This window comes from Rosa chinensis, chromosome 4, assembly GCF_002994745.2.
Source record: "Rosa chinensis cultivar Old Blush chromosome 4, RchiOBHm-V2, whole genome shotgun sequence".
In the NCBI taxonomy this organism is placed as follows: domain Eukaryota; kingdom Viridiplantae; phylum Streptophyta; class Magnoliopsida; order Rosales; family Rosaceae; genus Rosa; species Rosa chinensis.
The window spans coordinates 47740966-47761865 of NC_037091.1; the positions used below are offsets into that span (position 1 = coordinate 47740966).

At 38.1% G+C, this 20900-nt stretch overlaps 2 protein-coding genes and 1 non-coding gene across 7 annotated transcripts; 2 read left to right on the forward strand and 1 right to left on the reverse strand.

Moving 5' to 3' along the window:
* Window positions 1-5077, reverse strand: LOC112200077. 5 transcript variants are annotated; one of them, XR_005809300.1, is made up of 7 exons: window positions 4787-5077; window positions 4599-4709; window positions 3674-3834; window positions 3524-3587; window positions 1354-3436; window positions 755-1029; window positions 415-540 (listed from the first exon to the last, which is right to left on the reverse strand). It is a non-coding gene; the product is annotated as an uncharacterized LOC112200077 (transcript). The 5 variants fall into 5 exon arrangements; XR_005809301.1 differs by having other exon boundaries at window positions 1354-1742; window positions 3371-3436; window positions 4599-5077; XR_005809298.1 differs by having other exon boundaries at window positions 1-540; window positions 631-1029; window positions 4599-5077.
* Window positions 5078-5572: 495 nt separating this feature from the next.
* LOC112199445 (bidirectional sugar transporter SWEET16) lies at window positions 5573-7048 on the forward strand. Its single transcript, XM_040517763.1, has 4 exons — window positions 5573-5713; window positions 6253-6414; window positions 6488-6613; window positions 6712-7048. Exons 1-4 carry the CDS (start codon window positions 5663-5665, stop codon window positions 6862-6864), a joined length of 492 nt encoding a protein of 163 aa, XP_040373697.1. The 5' UTR covers window positions 5573-5662; the 3' UTR covers window positions 6865-7048.
* Window positions 7049-16795: 9747 nt separating this feature from the next.
* On the forward strand, window positions 16796-20900 carry LOC112199447 (PKS-NRPS hybrid synthetase CHGG_01239-like). The gene is made up of 7 exons (XM_024340465.2): window positions 16796-16858; window positions 16952-17044; window positions 17907-19138; window positions 19229-19462; window positions 19552-20089; window positions 20171-20650; window positions 20733-20900. The coding sequence occupies exons 1-7, from the start codon at window positions 16796-16798 to the stop codon at window positions 20898-20900; spliced, it is 2808 nt and encodes a 935-aa protein (XP_024196233.1).

A 20900-nucleotide genomic window follows, 5' to 3' on the forward strand; every position in this document is an offset into this window, starting at 1 on the left:
AGTATCAGCCTTCCGAAGTAATTCTTGAAATAAGGATGTACTATAGAACTTCATATCCGACAACTCAATGTCACACTAAAATCGAGGGGTGAAGTTATTTTCAGTTTTCACCCTACTAAATGTTTTCTTCACCACGAAACTAAAATTTGACACTACAGTTCCAAGTGTACTCTCAGTTACAATTATTCAGAGCATAACAGAGAGCATGTGTCTCGGAAAATGGGGGCATAAAACAAATCTGCAACACTTTCCCATCTGAGATGGTCAGTCATCACAAATTTCGAGTGCTAAAGTACAAACCAACTTTCAGTTTTCAGACCAAGTCTGGTACTTCAATTATTTTTTGTGTCAATGTCTCAATATTGGGTTCCAAACATCCCACCGTTGGTCTGAGCCTCCCCACATCAGATTTTGCAGCAGCTACTTCGGACTTCAACAAAGAAATACCTTCAACTTGTTGGCAGCAAACCTTTCTCTGAGTGTTCTTCTCTTACTTCCCCCACCATTGTCATCACTTGATGCCTTATGTGATGCCATCACCTGCATGCATATATGTCCAAATGTAACTGAACAAGCGAGCCTGAACTCAAAATATCACTACTACACCGTATAATTATAAAACTTGAATACCAGAAATACTGAGCTGTTGCACACAAAGTTTCCAAAATTTTTGAAGAACCGATGCATCTGGAGAATATCAAATGTGCGTTGCAACAATATCAAAAGCAGATTAAGGAGTTTGCTTGAAAAATACCCCAAGACATTTCCCTAGTTGGACTTCAACTTCTGTACCAAATGAAATATTACTGGCCAGGGATTTGAGAGAATCCACAGTAGTATCAACAAAGAGCAAGCTAGGGATCGCTGGTGTATACACTAGCCTCCACCTTGCCTGACCAAACTCTCTGTTCCCTTCTATCTTCGGCATTAGTTTTTCAAGTGTGTTGTAGTTGCAAGCTTTTGAAATGCAAGTCACCCATCACCTTCCAAGATGGACTCTGCCAATTGACTTTCAAAGACTCTAGCAGCCTGTGTATAATGAACACATGGATCAGATTAAATTGTCTATTCCAGGTTATTAAAACTTTAACTAACTTCTGCAACTCCAAGTTATTAACTAACGCAGATCTTCAGGAGAAACAAAAGATTCTGAAACTGATAGAAATGAATGAAAAAAGATAGCTTGTGTTTGAACAAGTCCAGTCATTCCAGCAACATAGTTTACATGCAGCTTTCTCTGCCTATCTTATATAGTTATATCCAATTACATAGTGCAAATCAAATATTGGACTCATCATTTCATGCATTACAGAAGGAACTGAAAAATGAATTACCAACATGAAAAGATATTACCTCAGTAGGTTAGAGGGCGTCCTTTCCACAGAACAGGTAAGAGGTCACAACCAATTTTTCCTGCCAGTTGCTGGCTCGATTTTAAATCCTGAATTGCCACTAAGATCCCACTAAAACTAGATCTAGCATTGGATCTCCTTGTTTAGACCCCACTCATTCCAGCAACATAATTTACCCCTAAACTGGAATCCGAACTTATTCGAAACCCATACTATCTAAGCCAAAATTGGCCTGAAAATTAAAAAGCTGAAGAATCAAACAACAATTACTCAAACCAAGTCTTTAAGAACCTTGAAACCACAGAACAATGCATCTTTTCTTTACTAACTGCCCGCAAAAATCTGCAACAACCCACTAAATCTTCTGGCAAAACTGACCTCCAACGTTACCTGTAGATATAATAGAACAAACTAAATTCCAGAATTCCTCCACAAACCCAGTTCTGAATCCTTGAAAAACCTCTAGAACAACTCCATTAAAGTACACCCACCTCCCAAAAGAAACCAAAATCTGAAACCAAAACCCCACTAACTAGTCCAGCCTTAACCCATACTATCTAAAACTTATTCGAAACCACACCAAAACCCCACTAACTAGTCCAGCCAAAAAAACCTTCGAAACCCATACTATCTAAAACTTATTCGAAACCACACTATCAACAGCTTCTAATTGACACTAGGTTCCTTCATAGTGGATTGCTCACTTGATTTCTTCTCAAGATTCCATTCACAAACGTTTCCAATAGGCATAGTGAGTTTGATTGATTACAATTATAGTCCAAGTTGTTGGAGCTCCGCCAGATAAAGATCCTATTAAGATAGAATTCTTATATAATTGGGATGAGAATAAGTATCCGTACTTTTAGATCTAAGTCATCTAACTGAGGAAATAGAGTAGTTCATTTTCACTTTGATACAAGTTTCTAAATCATACAAGAACTAAGACCATTGAACTGAGATTTCACATTGGCTAAAGCTCCATGACACTTTCTCAATAACATAACTGTCAGTGAGTTCTAGCAGTTCAACATACTAGAGTTACGGGAATTATGCAAGCAACACTCGAGACAAACTCCTAATTATATCATTACAGTTGGCTTGTACTTAATTTCCCAAAACATAAGAGCACCAGTAGGATATCAAAGGTTACAACCAAAGCAACAAAAATCGACAGTAACATACTATGCTATTATTAACAAAGCGGCTGGACATGCAGCTCGAAATCAGACAAATTCAACTCATGGCTTATAGGCCTCCGAATCCATAAACAGACAAGGTTGGATTTGGAATATGTGATTCTATTTACTGCCTTGTCCAGAATCCAAATCATCTGCCAGTACCATCCTACGTTGCTAGGTCCACACAGTATGGCTAGGGTATTCTAATTTTACCATTGGAGGCTCTGTAAGAATAGCCAAATACAATTGTTTGAAATATATTAACAATTTATTTCTGCATGGTGGATGACTAAAGTGGAGTGAACAAAGTTAATATAGAGAAACTAAAGTAAGTGAAAGAAAGTAACATGAGATTTCTGTGAAAAGGAAGAAGAAAGTAACATGAGATTTCTGTGTGAAGGAAGAATCATGTTCATGCACATGTCAACTGTTGTCTCTCTTATACGCACAATTAACAACATGGTGAAGATCCGCAAGCCTATATACACTAGACAAATCAGGAGTAGTGTGATACGATCGGTTCAAACCCATTCAGACGTTTAATTCAGAATGCTCATCTACTCAGGTTGATGAATCAAAAATCATTGATGAATCACAAAACCCATTCAGCAATTACAAAAATATATTCTGCTTGATGAATCACACAACTAATTCGAAACAACACTATATGAACACCTTGTAATTGAGAGAGTAAATAAAGACCAATACGCCGCAGCCAATTGATTGACTTAATCGAAACCCCAATATATCAACACCTTCTAATTTAGGATTCGAGAGGTGAATTAAATTGGAGGGGATGAATCAAATTTGGGGAGAAGGATAACAATGAGAGCATGTTACCTGTGTAACGAAATACAAATCAACGCAGCTATAAACTTTATGGGTGTCTTCATCTTCCCAAGATTACTGCAACGGACAAGGAAACAGTCATAATCACCAAATGACAACACTTGCTTCTAATCAAATAAACCCACAAGTAAGTTGGCCACAGACAAGACAATGTACTGGAACAGGTATTATCTCCACTCCAGTTCGCCACTTTACATCTCTGTCCAAACTACATATAAAGTTCAGAAGTCAGTTTTTCTTAGGTCAGGTACCTACGGAAACTCTTCAGAAATGTGAATCAGTAACGGTTATTACCCAGGGTAATATGGTGCCGGAACAATAAATGCGGTTCCACTGTCTGCTAGGCAGAAGCTTAGAATCTCAATTGCAGGGGTTGCACCAGCTGTCAATACAATTTGTGAGGGGTTGTAGGTAACTGAATTTCCAACGGCTTTAGACATGAATCCTGCCACAGCCTGCATATCTAGAAAACTTAGAGAGCGCACAAAAAACCAATACAGTACCCTTTATATTAAAATGAAATGTAAGTACAAGAAATAAAAAGTAATGCATGTAAACACAAAACTCAAACTACACATTGCCTAAAACATTAACATCTGTGCAGAGCCAATATTTCCTGAGATAGAATACTGGTATTATGTAAATGGAACTGTTATCAAGTAAATGGACTCAGACTCGAGCAATCACTGCTAGTTGTAAGAAAACAATACCATTATCTCTAGTAAATGACAAAAATAATCCGCAATGAACTTCAAGAGTAATTATATTCCATTCACTTGGAAGCATTAAACCAATCAAAGCAGCAGCTTAATATCAATCTTGTCAGAAACTTTTCCATTTCGATAGAGCCCAAATTAATGAATTCCATCTAAAATTAGACAAATCTTGACAGTTAGGTCCATTATGCACCAAAAGCTCAACGCTTTAAGTCATAGAAAATCAAGTATTCAGAAGATACTTTGCCATTATAGCCAAAGTTGGTTAATTCCATCTAAAGTAGGTCCTGATTCTGAAAGGTAGGTACGCATTCCACCAAAATCAAGTCTTAACAGAATCACAAAGACAAAATTCGAAGCATATGGCCATATGCCCCAGAAGTACAAAGTTCAAAAGCTAATCAGATTTCCATATCAAACAAAAGGGACTATACTTTTTACGAACAATTCGAATGAACAATCATGAACACACAAGAAATGATTCGAGAGTATAAAAGAAGTACCAGTTTCAGCTCCATTAAACCATCAGAAGGCTGGTAACAAGCAATCCCACTAATCCCAAGCTCACCCGCACCGCTCATGCCTTAGGGTTTTATCCTGCGAATTTGGGTTACCTAACCCCAACCCCAGTCAAGTTAACAGTACCTGGTTACCTAACCCCAACCCCAACTCCAGTCAAGTTAATAATTACCTCCCAGGCTCCCACACTCCAGTCTCCACACACTCACCACAATGGGGTACAGGAAAATCATCATTCTCCTTTTCGTTGGGGTTTGTTCCCTCCTGAACACCCCATTTTGATCCCCTGTAAGTTTATTTATTATTTGTTTAAGCTCATGACGTGCTATGTTTATTAATGTATTACAATCTCTGAGTTTTTTTTTGGTGAACAATCTCTGAGCTTTAAATGCTGAGAAGTAAGAATAAACTATTGTTTGTATATATGCACAGATCTACAGTATCTGCGGCAGTCCAGTCTGGCTGGGTCTCGCAGATATAGACCACCGGAGATTTTCTTTTGCGTTGCTTTCTATGATGTCGTGGGCATATTATGAGTCTCTCAAGGACCAGATGATAGTGTTGACCCTGAAAATGGCAGGGGTGGCCCTCGAGGTCACCTGCATTGGAGTAAGGCCGCCTTGGCTGGCCTAGTCCAGAATTTGTGGTCCCAACAGCAGACCCAAATGTGGAGAAAATGAGCTGCTAGAAGAAGGAAGGGGGGCATGTGGCAACTTTCTATTGGTTTAAATGAAACCAATTTGATTCCCAACGGTCATAATTGATCAATGACTATCAATTAAGCAATTATCACCATAATTGCAAATCAATGACTGCTATTATCTAGCCGTTATTTATGCAACGGCTAGTTGGTTTTTTTTTTTTTTTTTAACAAAACAATAAAATTTGAAAGCATCATTTTCTCTATAAATACAACCACAATTTCTCTATAATTTCACACCTTTAGTTTTCCTTCTACAATTCACTTCAACAAACTTCTTCCATCTTTCTATTCTCTTTCTAGTGAAAAGCATGTCCATCAAATGAGCTAATTGGACAAGAAAGGAAGATGAAGCTCTTTGCATTGTGTTCATCCAAGTATCCGAAAACTCCGACAAAGGTACGAGCCAAAAAGTTACTTGGTCAGTGACATGGTCAGTTACGTGACCAGTTACAGTTACTTGGTCAATGACCTGGTCAGTTACGTGACCAGTTACATGACCAGTTACAGTTACTTGGTCAATGACCTGGTCAGTTACGTGACCAGTTACATGACCAGTTACAGTTACTTGGTCAGTGACATGGTCAGTTACATTACTTACATGGTAAAATGATAAATTTGAAAAATATAATTTAAAACTATAAAATACTTGAAATGGCTAAAATTTAGCCCTTTCCTTACTGGAGATGGTTCACTATTTCAAGAATAAAAAATAATATTTCTGAGGCTAAATTATAGCCCTGGCCCCAATATAGCCATTTCCTACTGGAGATGGCCTAATCATTGTTGTTGGTCCCCCAGATCTTAGGGTTCCTGAGACAAATTTAATTCATTTTATTGTTGCATTAATTTTTTGTTTTGTTTTTTTCCTTTGGGTTGGAGTTGCATTAATACAGTAATCCTGACACTAGTTCTTTTTGATTTTATAATGTACACAGGCTGTGACATTGCCATGGTTCTGTGGCCTGGATTTGGGCATCCCTCTTGCCATTCTCCTGATTGCTCGTAGGGTTGTGGACCTTGATGATCGCACAAGCACCTTTGGCAGCGTGGCTGCACTGTTGAATGTTGCATCATTCTACTGGCCCATTGTCGAGTTGGTAAGCTTACATATGACAAATATTATATGAATTAATGTCTTGTTATGGTTATTAAACCTATTGAATTCTCCAGAAAACTATGATAGTTAATCCTGTGTTGGACTTGGATAATATATTGCTTTGGAACGGATTCATCTGTTGTTTTAATGGAGGGGCATGGGCTTTGTATGGTTGGTATGTGGAGGACCTCTATATTTTGGTGAGTTTATCTTGTCATTGGGTTTTGTTACTGTGTAAAAGAGACTTGTTATACTCTGATTACTCTCTAATAAACTATTTTTTTCCTGAACAATCAAGGTACCAAACTGCTTGGGAATGATACTAGGCTGTTTTGAAGTGCTCACTTTCTGCATTCAGAGGCACAGGCTGCAGCAACCGGCAACATTATTGGCTGAGCCCCTTTTGCCTGGTTGGGAAGCTGTCACTGGAGAGGGACCACCAGACTCTTAGAGAGTTAAGAGTCTTGGGATTTCACAAAACACTTTCAATTTTCACTCTTCAGTACTCCTCATATATGAGAGTTAAGAGTCTTGGGATTTCACAAAACACTTTCAATTTTCACTTTTCAAGTACTCCTGGATATAATTGCTGGATTGTTTAATTGTTGGATGTAATTACAACTTGACTACCACTTTTTAAAATAATTCGTTCTATCAAGATTCAAGAGATTGTGTAGTGTTTTTTTCCCTTTTAATCCAAAAAAAAAAAATTTGCGTTTTTTTTTTTTTTTCCGAACTGAGGACTGGGGTTCTCTATTTGTCTTTCTCTTCCAGCGTCCTTCTTCCTTCTTCCTCCTTGGTTCATAGTTGAAATTAAAACTTGGAATGAACCGGTGAAGAATTAAAACTCTTATCGTTCATGTTCAAACTCATGGGTCTTCCGAAAGGAATTTACAAGACCTACTATTTCCTAGATGGCGACTAACAAACCAGATGTTCAAGCTTCAACTTACGAACGCTCTTCCTCCTTCTTCTCCTTTTCTCCTCTTCACTTTGTTCCCTGTGGCGCCTCTTCAATCTTGGTCAATATTGCACATAATCATCCAATTCAAATCACACAAACCCTGAATCACATCATCCAATTCAAATCACACAAACCCTGAATCACATCATCCAATTTATATGAAACAGAATTCAAATCACACAAACCCTGAATCACATCATCTAATTTATATGAAACAGAAAGGGTTTTGTTTTCTCGCTTTGTACAAGAACAAATTGTCGTTCTTCCTCTTTTCCTCGTCTTCTCCTCTTTTTCAATTCTAGGGTTTTTTTTTTTTTTAAATTTCATTGTAGATATGTAATTCAGAATTTTGAAAAAGAAAAAAAATGTTTATACAGGCTACCTGGTAAGTAGGTCACCACTATTGAATATTCCTGACCATTAGATATATTCAACTTTTAATTAAATCCAACGGTCTAAGATATTCAAAAAACTTGATGTATGACATATGTCAACATTTACTAGAATTTTCCTAAACGTTGTATGAAAATATTCTAGCAAATAGTAGTGTCTGGGATTAGTATATACTAGGCATTGACCCCCACGCGATGCTGCAGGTACGTTATATTTCAAACTACAGCAATTACAAACGTTCAAAATATTATATAAGTAACTAAAGTATCTTTTAGAGATTTCAGAATTTGGTATGCTAACCAGATATGCACATATTTCAAAAAATTAGATATGCTAACTAAAGTAGGTTGTTATATACATATTGAAAAAAAATGATTAGATTTAGGGAAAATGTTCTATGTTTGTAGTTAGAACCAACTATTTTACATTAACTCCTCTAACGTGTCTTCAATTGGTTCTGTCATGTCTGCTTCATCTCTCTCATTTGGGTCTGCTTCATCTCTCTCATTTGGAACTCAGAAATAATCATATTAAGATGAAAGTAGAGTGGAAGATTGAATGCATATGCAAATTGCTGATTTGAAATCTCAGATTGATATGTAAGAATGAATGCGGCGAAAGTTTATGAAAGACGGACAAAAGGAAACCATATTTAAACCAGCCTAGCATAAACACAGATAATGTATGTTTTTGAGAGAAGTTGAACCTCTATATTTCTTTTTAGCTAGCTAGAGCTAATCATCGATGTAGAGTGATGCAACAACTCTCCACCTTTCCCTTCCTACAATGATCACTATGACAACCAACTACTGCACCACCAAAAGCTGGATACTATCTCATCTGCAGATTCTCAATATCCCATTTAACTTCTTTTACCAAAAGTTGGATATAATCTCACTGATTATATCGAACTTGTGACTTCCGTTTGGACTCTGTGAATTCCTCGAAGTATTTGATTTTTAATCTTCACCATGCTTTATTTATTTTATGATTCTTTTCGGTAACTACATGAATGATCTTGGTTTTATGTTTGTTCATGTCATAAAAATGTCTGCAAAGCATAAGAACTATCTACATCGCTGGAAGAAAAAGACTCCTGGAAGCACTCCATTTCCTGAAGCCTTTTGGTTGTGCTTTTTGTTTATGAACTGTCCAACTGCCACATGGTTGCTAGGACTACTTTAATACATGGATGTAGGCATTGAAATATATCTATCTAAGCACCGACATTTCCTTAATGAAAACTCTTCCACAATAGCAAACTAATGCATTTGGGAGACAAATCTAAATCCCACTAAAAAACTAAAAAGAAGGAAAAGTGTATTGACGTGAGTCATGCCATGTAATTAGGATTGTGAATATTTGTGTATTATTAGGATTATTTTGTTGTAATTAGTTTCCTAATAGGTCTTGATGTATCTTGTATATATACTCCGTTCTTGGAGAACGTAAATAACATATCAGAAAATCCCAAATCTCTTGTTCCTTTGTTCTACTTGACTTGGTATCAGAGCCGAGATCCATTCAGACTCGGTGGTACTATTTGGTTTCCGCTGCGGAGAAAAACAACCCTAGAATTCATCTTGTTCCCTTGTCCTTTTGTTTGGACACAATTAATCTTTTGTTTCTCTGGTCCCTTTGTTTCTCGCTGGTCCACCTAGTTTGTTATTGGTCCTTTGTCCTTGCATCAAACTATAATTAACCTTGGTTTCCCTTGGAGGCGTCTTGCATCAATGAAACAAGTCTGCACCAACGTTTTGCATCAACGTTCCTTTGTTTTGTTACGTTTTGTTCTACATCTTGGATACGTATTTTTTTGGAAAAACGTTGCTGGTCTTTTTTGGTTTGTGGTTTGTTAATTCGGGTATTTGAGGGAAAAAAAATGGTGGATTTGAATATTACTGATGGGAATAATGAAGGATCTCAGAGTGGAGGGGCTAACTCTGTGGCCCGTGAGGTTGTGATTGTTCAGAATGTGACAGATAATTCAAGTTTTGGTGTAAAGATCGACGGCACCAATTATCAATTATGGCAGAGGCTTATGAAGATCCATATTCAGGGGATTGGAAAGTGGAGTTATGTTACCGGTAGCGCAGCAAGACCTGCTGCGGGACCGAAAGCCGATGAATGGGATACGGCAAATACAAATGTGATGGGAATTCTTCTCAAATCTATGACTCCGGAGGTAATGAGATTATTTGCTAACTATAATTCTCCCAACACAATTTGGGATTCTGTTGCTGCTACATATTATGATGGGAGTGACTTTGCTCGTGTTCATGAATTGAATGTCAAAGCTTTCAAAATAACTCAGAGCGGACAGCCTGTTGCAACCTTTTATGCAAATTTGAAGACAATTTGGCAGGAGCTTGATCAGCGAAATCCTAATCCTATGACTTGTGAAGCTAATATTAATCCCTATCGGACTGAGCAGGACAAGATGCGTGTCCATATTTTTCTTGCTGGCCTGGATCCTCATTTTGAAGGGGCAAAGAATGAGTTATTGCGTCTTGCAACCCCACCTACATTGGAACAAGCTTTTGCCTATATCCGAAGAGATGAAGGTAATAAGGCTACCGCTCAGAACCTTCATACTGAAATTTCTGGTTTAGCAATCCATGCTTCACCTCCACCTCAACCTCAGATTGGGAATTCTACCCTAGTTCCATCTCAGAGTCAATATCAATTACGGAATCAAGGATATCAGCAGATTCAGAATTATAACCAAATGACTTGCAACTATTGTAAGGAAGTTGGCCATTTCAAGAATCAATGTCCTAAGCTGCGAAGGTTTAATTACAACAACTCTGGTTGGAGAGGAGGCAATAATACTGGAGGACGTGGTGGTGGTCAAAGAGCCAAAGCAGCGGTCCAATTGGTGCCAGAACCTGACTTCTACGGCATTGCAGGGCAAGATCTGTCACGCCCCGATTTTTAACACAAATAAAAAATCGATATATAATTGATAGGAGCATTTTAATGCAACGTTTTAATTGTTATTTCCTTAAATGAATCCTTTTTGTTTTGGAAAGTTTCTACTTCTAGAAAGTTTCTATTTTCAGTAAAAATTTCTATTTTTAGGAAGTTCCTATTTTTAGTAATAGTTTCTACTTTCAGGTCCTTGGAGCAAACAAAGCTGAAATGAGCTCAAAAGAGGAAGAAGAGCTAAGAAACGTTGGAGAAAGCTGAGACAAGGCACAAGGGCTGCATAAATGAGCTGAAACGAAGAAATGAAGTTTTCCTGGTCCAGCCAGGAAATCCTGTTCCAACTAGGAATCCTGTTCAGAAAAGGAAACTTTGACAAAGCAAAACTCCTAAGCCAACCAGGAAGTATAGTCGAAACAATGAAGAAAAATGGCATTGGGAGAAGATTCCTAGAGGCACTAGGAGACATCATGGCTTGAAGATGACACATGGAGGCCCAAGAATCTTCTAGATTAATTATAGATTTCGGCAAAAAGGTGAAAATCCCAAGTGATTTTGGGTTGTTGGACGTAATGGAGATATTTTTGGGAATTAAATCTGATTTTTCAGTGGGAAATCATGGAGATAACGTGAAATATCCAAAGAAAATCAAGGAAAAACATTGGAAATATTTTAGGGAGAATTTCAAGGGATTGTGCAACAAGAAAAAGCTCAAAACAAGTCTAGATTAGTTGCTAAATCCCCTCAATATATTTTGGATGAAAATAAGGAATAAAATCTGCATTTTGTCATGAAAATCAAGAGAAAATCAAGGGGAGACGTTAAAGATAAGGCCATGGAGAGTTTTAAGGAAAAAAAATGTTCAAAATGTGTCCAAATTCATTGTCTAGGTTCATTCCTTGATATTTGGCCAAAAATGAAGAAGAAAATCAGATTAAATCCATATATATTTCGGCAACAATATATTAAGGACTTATTTTTAAGGCTTTTGATTGGTTGGGTGACACAACAAAGCTGACATGGCGCTACGTGATTGGTCGAAGCTGTGTGGAATTATTAAATAAATCTTTGGGAAAATAAAAGAAGATTCATGAAGCTTGGAGACCAAGTTCACGCCCCCTATATATACTCCCCCCTAGGCTTGACATTCTACACATTCTCTCATTCACAAAATACTTCCATTACGTTAGAAAACTCTCTCCCTCTCTCCACTCTCTAGTTTCAAGTTCTGCGTTTTCAAGCAAGGAGAGGAAGAAGAAGAAGGAGCCGTGAAGATCATATCCTCCATCATCCACCTTGAAGACTTGCTTCCAAGATTCAAGAGTCCAACGTTTAAGCTCTCCATCTCCATCTCCACTCACAGTGTAATTCAATCTTTTTCTTTGTAACCTTTTGGTTTTCCTTGTTTGGATTCGTAGGAACTTGTTTCTAGTTAACAATAACGTTTAGGGCAAAATTTAAGCCCAACTTCTATGTTTAAATAAAGATTTCGTATTCCATAATTGTGATTCTAAGTTGCTTATGTGAGTTTGTTCGATTGAATTTGCTTGATAGAAAACTTTTATATGTTTATCTTATTTGGGTCGACACTTATAGGATTTGCATGTAATTGGTGCTAGATTTAGGTAAACAATTCACCTAATAGTTTTGTGAACCTATTTCAAAAGTAGTAAAACAGAACCGAACTAATACTCACACCAACAACTCGACCAAATCACCCTGAGAAGCACCTAATCACCAACTGTACATACCGCCTATATCACATACCGCCAAGCATAAGCAACAACCTCGTAGGTGGCCCCCGCAACATGGTAGGTCCCGCCTACAACATGCATCCGTGAGACCGACACCCAAGCTACCTCGCCATGGTGAAGGTCGACCGGTATCTTGCCAGGAGGCCACTCTCCCATGCTCTCCAAGAAGTCTTTAAGAGAAGTCAATATGTGTTTTGTGTCCCACATCGAAAATATAGAATAGAATGAGACTTCCTTTAGCTATAAGAGGAAGTCATCCCCTTCTTGGAAAGGGATGAGATCCATGATCCCCAACTTGTATCACTACCAAAGGCTACTTGGCCTTACTACTAGTGGAATCTCTAAGTGGACGTAGCCTTGCCTCAAGGGGGCAAGGTGAACCACTATACATGCTTGTGTCATTTCTCTCTCTCTCTCTCTCCATCATGCTTCTTACTTTAGGTCCCGTATTCTCACACAGAAACATTGGCGCTAGAAGGAAGGTCCCTAGGAGTTAGGGTACGAGCCTCCGACCTTGAGCAAGGGTCATGGATGGAAACCACCAATCATATACGCACAAGATACCTCCGACCTTGAGCAAGAGTCATGTACGGGTACCATGAGCCAGCGGGTACATGAGCCAGCGGATACATGAGCTTCTGGGTACCATGAGTCGGCGGGTACATGAGCTTCCGGGTACATGAGCCATCGGGTACCACAAGTCAGCGGGTATTCGCGGGACACCCTTCACCTACTCCTCCGGGACTCACGAGTACTCATCGCAGGGCCGGCCCTGAGGGCTGCCACCTGAGGTAGCCGCCTCAGGCCACAGGCTCCCGGGGGCCTCCGGAGTTTCTGTATATAAGTTATAGATAATATATATATTATTGTTTGCTTTAATAAACTAGAAATCGTGCGTTGCTCCAGCGGAAGGAGAGACAGGCCGCATCCACCTTCACCAAGGTTCGAATCACGCCCGACTCACTTTTAAAAAAAATTTCAATCAATTAAGGGACTTAAGTGGGGTCCAATTCCTTTCAGTTTTTTAATCTTTTTTCTTTTTTAAATCACTTAAGGCAAAAATTTTGTTGGACCCATGGCCCAGCCCTCGTTTTTTTTTTTTCCTTTTCCTTTTCCATATAAACCTTTCATTTCCTTTCCTTTTTCCATATGAATTACCATTCATTTTCCTTATCCATATGGAAAACTAACCCAATTAAACCCTATATATTGATTGTGTATGCATAGAAAATTTCTCACATCAAACAAGATCGATTCTTTTGTATTGTTATTAATTTCATATTTACTTTTATTCAAAATACATGATTTTATACTGTTATTTGGCGCAAAAAAAAAATATACACATATATTAGGAGGCCACATTTTAATTCTTTGCCTTAAGACATTAGAATCTCCGGACCGGCCCTGATTAGAGGGAAGCCAAGGGAGTTGTGCACTGGCTTGGAAAGACCCTGGACAACCATAGGGGGCACGTCAATGCCGACAGGAAGTAAATTCTTGCGGTCTAGCTCAAGGATTGAAACCGGTGCTGATACAAGCAAGGAGGAGATTAGAAATATGGGAGGGATGCCTCCGACCAATTGGATCCTCGGACAGACCATCAGAAGAACCTTCTTAGTGGCCAAACGTCCTCCAGAAGGGACTTACCTTCAAAAGAAGTTTTGCATCTGATGAGTTATTATGTAGTGTGTAGTATTCTTTCTTAAGCAATGAATGTGATAACAAGGAACGTTTTCTATTGATTCTCCTTCGGTAAATGACTAATTGGTGCTTACGTCTGTAAGGTATATCATGCATGTCCAAGGACGTTCTAAATTCCAAGGCATTGTGAGCACGTAGCGAAAAAGGATACATTTTAACTTGTTGGGCCAGTCCACCATTGATTGAAGACAAATCGTCCAATACTCCAATGTATGCATCGGTAATATATAATTCACACTTTATTTGGCTGAAGTTTAGACCAAGTGGTCTCCCACAAATTAGTTCATTACCTTGTTTTTTTTTTTTGATGCAGACATTACCTTGTTAGTTAAACCGTTACATAATGCCCTTGTTCTATATGAAGATAGTCGCAAACTCAGTCCAACCAAATTATTTTCTGAGCCACTTAATGGAAACATTGTATATTGTTTGCTACGTTTTCTGTTTCAAAGTTTCTGTGAAAAATTCTTCCTCCAGTAAGAGATGGAAAAGGAAGATCAAAAACCCCATCGTTTTACTCAAACAAACAAAAAAAAAAAAAAGGAAAAGAAAGAAAGGGAAAAAAAAAAGGTCTTTGATTCAAAACACCAAAATAAACAAAAATTATCACACTTACCCCAGCAACAGATTTTTATTCCCACATACACAATTTAACACCAAATGACCATTTTTCCCTCAACTAAATTAAAGAATTACAACCGCGCCACTCTGTCCTCTCTCTCTCCCCCCGGACACCGATTCTCTCTCTCATTCTCCGATCTGCGCTCTCTCTCTCTCTCTCTCTCTCATACTCCGATCTGCGCTCTCTCTCTCTCTCTCTCTCTCTCTCTCTCTCTCTCTCTCTCTCTCTCTCTCTCTCTCTCTCTCTCTCTCTCTCTCTCTCTCTCTCTCTCTCTCTCTCTCTCTCTCTCTCTCTCTCTCTCTCTCTCTCTCTCTCTCTCTCTCTCTCTCTCTGCGCCCTGCAAAGCCCAAACGCCAACTCCGCCTACTACCAGAGTCGGGCCGCCTACCACGGCGTCGTCACCAACGCTCTCTCTCTCTCACCGCCGTCGACCTCGACTGCAGTCGGCGTCAAACGATTCCAATTCCGATCTCGACCGCTCAGTTGCCGTCATCGTCGACCTCCAACTCCGATTAAGACCTCGACCGCTCAGCCAACGAGGGGAAAGCCGATCTGATCATCTTTGGCTAGGATTGATAAGGACCACATCTCCATTTGCAGCCTCGATTGCACGTGGAATCGTGGATGAGGAGAAAACCGGATTGATCGACCTTCACTCTTGGCCTATAACGACGCCGTTTTCACTGAGGAGGATTTTGCTAGCATTTTGAGGATTGGAAAGAGCAGCAAGCACGGCCACCGGTGACGTCTGGCCGAATTTCTGGGTTTGCTTCGATTTGGTGCCCAAAGTATTTCTTTGGGTGGCCAAACCAATTTCTCTCTTTCGTTTTTTTATTTTTTTATGTAATGGGGCAGAGAGAAAGGAATTTTTTTTTTGAATGTCTATTGGGGGGCAATATGGGTTTTTTAATTAATATAATCTCTTCGTTTTTTTCTTTAATCAAAGTTTTATTTGTCTAATTTTAGGAATATTAGTTCCCATTTCAGCTACTGAAACTGAAAGTTCTATTGGGGGGCAATAGACGCCTATTAGAGGGCAATAGACGCCTATTGGAGGGAAATACATGGCTGATAGACGTCTATTGAGGGGCAATAGACGTCTATTAGGGAGTAATAGCAATAGACGTCTATTAGGGAGTAATAGACTATTGGGGCAATAAATATCTATTGGGGGGCAACAAACCTCTATTACCAATAGATGTCTATTGGGGGTAATAGACATTTCCAGTGAGGTTTTCAGAAAAATCCGGTGGGTGGCGGCCGGTTACCGGAATCGCGCGATCGGTGACCGGAATCCGACGACCGGTGATCGGCTCCGGCGAAGTCTCCTATGGTTTCTCTTTCTTCCATTCTCTCTCTCTCTCTCTAAGTAATAATGGGGTGAGGGTAAAATGGTATAAAAAAAAATTTTAAAAAAAAAAAAACTTAATGGGATATTAGGGAAGACCTCCTTAAAGCAACTCCAACAGCTTCCCTATAATTTCTGTATAATAGGGAAGCAAAAGTCTAAACTTTAGCATATTTTTCTTTTCCAACTCCAACAGATTCTCTATTTTACAGCAATCTCTAAAATCTCCATATTCTTCCTTAAATTTTAGAGATTGCTGTAAATATAGGGAATTTGGTTTTCTCTTTCCTCACTTTCTCTAAAATAGAGATAATTATAGAGAATCTGTTGGAGCAAAAAAAACTCATTTTTCCCTAAAGTAGAGAAAAATCAATATATGGGAAAGCTGTTGGAGTTGCTCTAAAGTGTTTTGGGTTAGAGGGAATTAAAAAAAGGGAGATTCTAGTTGGACCTCCAAATCTACTTTTTGGACCTCCATCTTTTTTTAGTTTTTCTTTGACTTTGTCAACTCATATGAAAAGACAAATAAGGACAAAGAAATAGAGAAAAAAAAAAATTTCTTACTTCCACGTTAAAATCAATGAACCCTAAAATCAATGGCTATCTTCTTTAACGTTAAACTATAAGATAACATTCAAATTCAAAACCCTAAACAAACATTCTACGTTAAACCCTATGGAAGAAAGTGAAGATGCAGTAGTGGAGAGTCAAATTATCATGACTGAGCCTCAAGCTAAGGTATGGGCTAAGAATTTTCAGTTTCTTCTTCCTTCTCCTATATAAATAACTGAGGGGAGATGAGTATATGATTTATGATTTATTGGTATGCAGGATCAACATCAAGATGATAATGAATCTACTCAATATAGTGGGGTTGAATTGGAAAGCAGGGAAGATTATACAGATCAATTCACGCCAAGCGGGGTAACAATTGTTTATTATCTTTTCTTGTCTTGCAAATTGTAGATGGTACATCTTCTTGGTAGGTATAGATAGATAACTTCTTGTTTCACTAAAGTCATAGATGCTTATGATCGATTATAGATAGATGGATATAGGGATAGAAGCCAAGCATTTTTTTCGTTTAGGGTACAGTGATTAGACACCATTTTATGGTCAGCCATTCTATTTCTTTAAGATCGATCACTTGGCTGGCTGCACGTCTTTACCACGTTTATTTGAGAAGGAATAACACCAATTTAGCCCCTTCTGATCATGGCTATTATAATTCAAGAAAGCACCATGCTACATGATGTTAGTTTCTCATTAAATGTTGATCCTGCTAGTTAAACTCTAACTACTATTTGCTCTATAAACGGTCCTTAAGCGGATGCAAATCCTAAAAATATTGTCATCTGCTTTAATTCTATCACCAACTGATGTAGAGGCATGCATTTGTGAGAATATAACAAGCCAATTCTAATCTTCCTCACCAACACAAGTTAAATACGTAAGAAGAGATTGTGGATGAATGTACAATTCCACATTCTGCAGCTTAAACACAAGGCCATAAATCATTTGAATTCCCTACCAAAAACAAAACTAGAAGCAATTGTAACTGTTCTTTTTTTTTTTTTTTTTTTTTTTTACTTCTCTCCTCATTTGATCACAGTTATGCTTACAAATTATAATTGTCTCTACTTTAGAATCAGCATTGTAAGTTGATTATGACATTAGCTTACACCAAAATTCAACGTGTAATCTCTTAAGTCTTAGCTAATGGAAATCCAATATATTTCTGACAATATATTTATCATTCCATTGATTCAGTGGTATGGTTTTTCAGGTCTTTGAAAGTAAAGATGCAGTTATTGAGTGGGTTCGTGCTGTTGGAAAAAAGAACAATATAGTGATTATCATTCGGAGGTCTGATTCAGGAATTGTTGGTAATAAAAAAAAAAGACCAAAGATAAAGTTTTGTTGTGAGCGTGGCGGTGACTACAGGCGTGTTTTAAAGTTTGATGCTCAAAAGTCTTATGCAAAGAGTCAGAAACAAACTGATGGAGACGGTCAAAAGAAAAAGCGTCCTAAGGCTAGTGGTACTAAGAAATGTGGGTGTCCATTCGCATTGAGGGGGATTAACACTGTTGGGAATGAATGGACATTGGAGGTTATATGTGGTGTACATAACCATCCTCCTTCTCAATCCCTTCACGGTCACTCATATGCCGGACGCTTATCTAAGGAAGAATATGCAATGTTAGTGGATATGTCAACTAGTTTGATGAGACCCAAGGATATTCTGACTGCTCTTAAGAAACGGGATAAAGAAAACGTAACAATTATGAAGACAATATATAATGCCAGAAGAGTACATCGGACGAAGGTTATGGCTGGGAGATCACAAATGCAATGTTTGCTACATAAGTTGAGGGAACACAATTATATTGAGCATCACAGGAGTGAAGGTGATATTATCACTGACTTGTTTTGGTGTCATCCTTATTGTCTTCAAATTTTACGTACATTTCCACATGTTCTTATCATGGACTGCACGTACAAGACAAATAGATATTGTTTTCCTCTATTCGAGATTGTCGGGGTGACATCTACCGAGAAGACCTTTAATGTTGCATTTGTTTATATGTCAAGAGAGGCGGAAGACAATTACACATGGGCTTTGAGTAGGTTGAAAACTCTTTTGCATGATGACTGTACTCCAGGTGTTATTGTGACTGATCGAGAATTAGCACTAATGAATAGCATTAGAGAATTATTTCCGAGTTCTCGACATCTCTTGTGTAAATGGCATATCAATAAGAACGTGATGAAAGAGTGTAAGAAAAAGTTTACAACTAAAGAAGGGTGGGATGCATTTAATGGTGCTTGGAACACTGTTGTTAGTTCTACAACTGAGGGTGAGTATTGGAAAAATCTCAAGGAATTGGAGTCTAAGTTTAGTACATATCCCAATGAACTTCAGTATGTGAAGAGCAATTGGTTGGACAACTACAAAGAACGATTTGTGGTTGCATGGACAAATACTTGCATGCACATTGGTACCACTACTTCAAATCGGTAATCTTTAAGCTCTATTTCATTTTCCCTATATTATAAATAATGTATGTTACATGATGTAAACTTACATATATTTATTTTTTTGAGTAGGGTGGAAAGTGCACATTCAAAGCTAAAGAAGCAACTTAGTTCTAGCCAGTTGGACTTCAATATTTCATGGGATAATATACATTCATTGATGGAGTTGCATCATACTGATATCAAGGCATCTTTTGAGAAGAGCCGATGTTTCCTGCAACATGATTTCAAGCATGATTATTTGAAGGAATTGATAAGTTATGTATCAATTACAGCTTTGAACAAAATAGTGTGTGAAGCTAATAGGTAATTTGGATTTCAATTAGAAGAAATATATATAATATATGTTTGTATTAAAGTTTGATTAACTGTTGTAACCTCTTCATCAAATGTAGGGCTGACAATATTAAAGACTTGGCATGTTGTAGTTGTACTATACGTGTTACGCATGGTTTGCCATGTGCACATGAGATTGCTGAGTACAAACGCTCTAATACGCCAATTCCTATTGATGCGGTTCACAGGCATTGGAGACAGTTGGGTGTCGATCAACCCATGCATACTAGTGACACCGAAGAAAAGGTTCCAGTAAAGCAACATATGGTTCGATTGGAGAAGTGGGTTGAAAAACAAAATGATGAAACTAGACGAGAATTTTTGATAAAAATTGATGAGCTGATGAATCCAGGTAGTACGTTCCTTAAAGAACCTGCAGAAAGAGTGAAGACAAAAGGGCGTCCACGTAAAATTGACACTAGTACTCGTCGTTTGCCATCCTCATGGGAGATTGATAATGTTCTTTCTAGTCAAGACAAAAACTCACTTTCACCTGCAGTTTATGAAGTTGGTCAAGATGTTCCTCATGGTCCTATTGTTCCTGTTCATCCTACTACAGAAAAGAAACAACCAAAGGATGTTCCGAATAAAATTCAGGTATGAATGTCTTTTACATAATGGTAGCAATTAATTAAATGATTAGCTAATATTTTACTTACTATATTCTTCACTTTACAGAGCCCAAAAGACTCTACATTTGCACTTACAACCAAATATAATTGCCAATTCCGAGTTGGAATTCAGCCATATATTATAGGAGCATATGATGTTGAATCTGATGGCAATTGTGGTTATAGAGTTGTGGCTTCGGCAATGGGATTTGGTCGAAAATCATGGCGTCGAGTTCGTAGGGATTTATTGAATGAGTTAGATAGTATGCCGCAATTGTATGAAAGTCTCTTTGGTACTAAAGAGGTTAAGAAGGTTAAGGATGCCCTTAACCATTATAACTCTGGGAGTGCACCTAAAAGATGTTGGATGTATTTCCCAGAAATGGGGCATTTGATTGCAACTTGTTATGGTGTGGTGGTGATTGATTTATCAGATGGGCAATGCATAACATTTCTTCCTCTTGTGGAACACCATAGTGGACATTTCAGTAGCAATGAGCTTCAAGAGATTGGAATTGGTCATGTCAATAGCAATCACTTCGTACATGTATGTATACTTAGTCAAATGCATATGCTTATGTTTTAAGTTTTCTTAATCAGATGCTAATAAAGTGTTTCATACTTTTCAGCTTAAATTGTCTCCTGGACATCCTTTGCCAAAAGTTATACCAAATTGGGAGAGGAATGCAGACGCCAAAGTTATACATTTGTATTCAAGATACCAGAACCGTCTACAGCAATACAAAGAATGTTGTCCTATTACTGTAGTTTCAGAGACTTTTACACTCGATGATTGA

What these genes read in the sequence shown, in the direction of transcription:
- LOC112199447 (XM_024340465.2), top strand. Translation starts at nt 16,796, where the DNA reads ATGGAAGAAAGTGAAGATGCAGTAGTGGAGAGTCAAATTATCATGACT. An exon ending in ATCAATTCACGCCAAGCGGG is followed by an intron (nt 17,045 to 17,906) that starts GTAACAATTGTT and finishes ATGGTTTTTCAG; the next exon opens with GTCTTTGAAAGTAAAGATGC. An exon ending in GGTACCACTACTTCAAATCG is followed by an intron (nt 19,139 to 19,228) that starts GTAATCTTTAAG and finishes TTTTTTGAGTAG; the next exon opens with GGTGGAAAGTGCACATTCAA.
- LOC112199445 (XM_040517763.1), top strand. Translation starts at nt 5,663, where the DNA reads ATGAAGCTCTTTGCATTGTGTTCATCCAAGTATCCGAAAACTCCGACA. An exon ending in ATCCGAAAACTCCGACAAAG is followed by an intron (nt 5,714 to 6,252) that starts GTACGAGCCAAA and finishes TAATGTACACAG; the next exon opens with GCTGTGACATTGCCATGGTT. An exon ending in TGGAGGACCTCTATATTTTG is followed by an intron (nt 6,614 to 6,711) that starts GTGAGTTTATCT and finishes TGAACAATCAAG; the next exon opens with GTACCAAACTGCTTGGGAAT.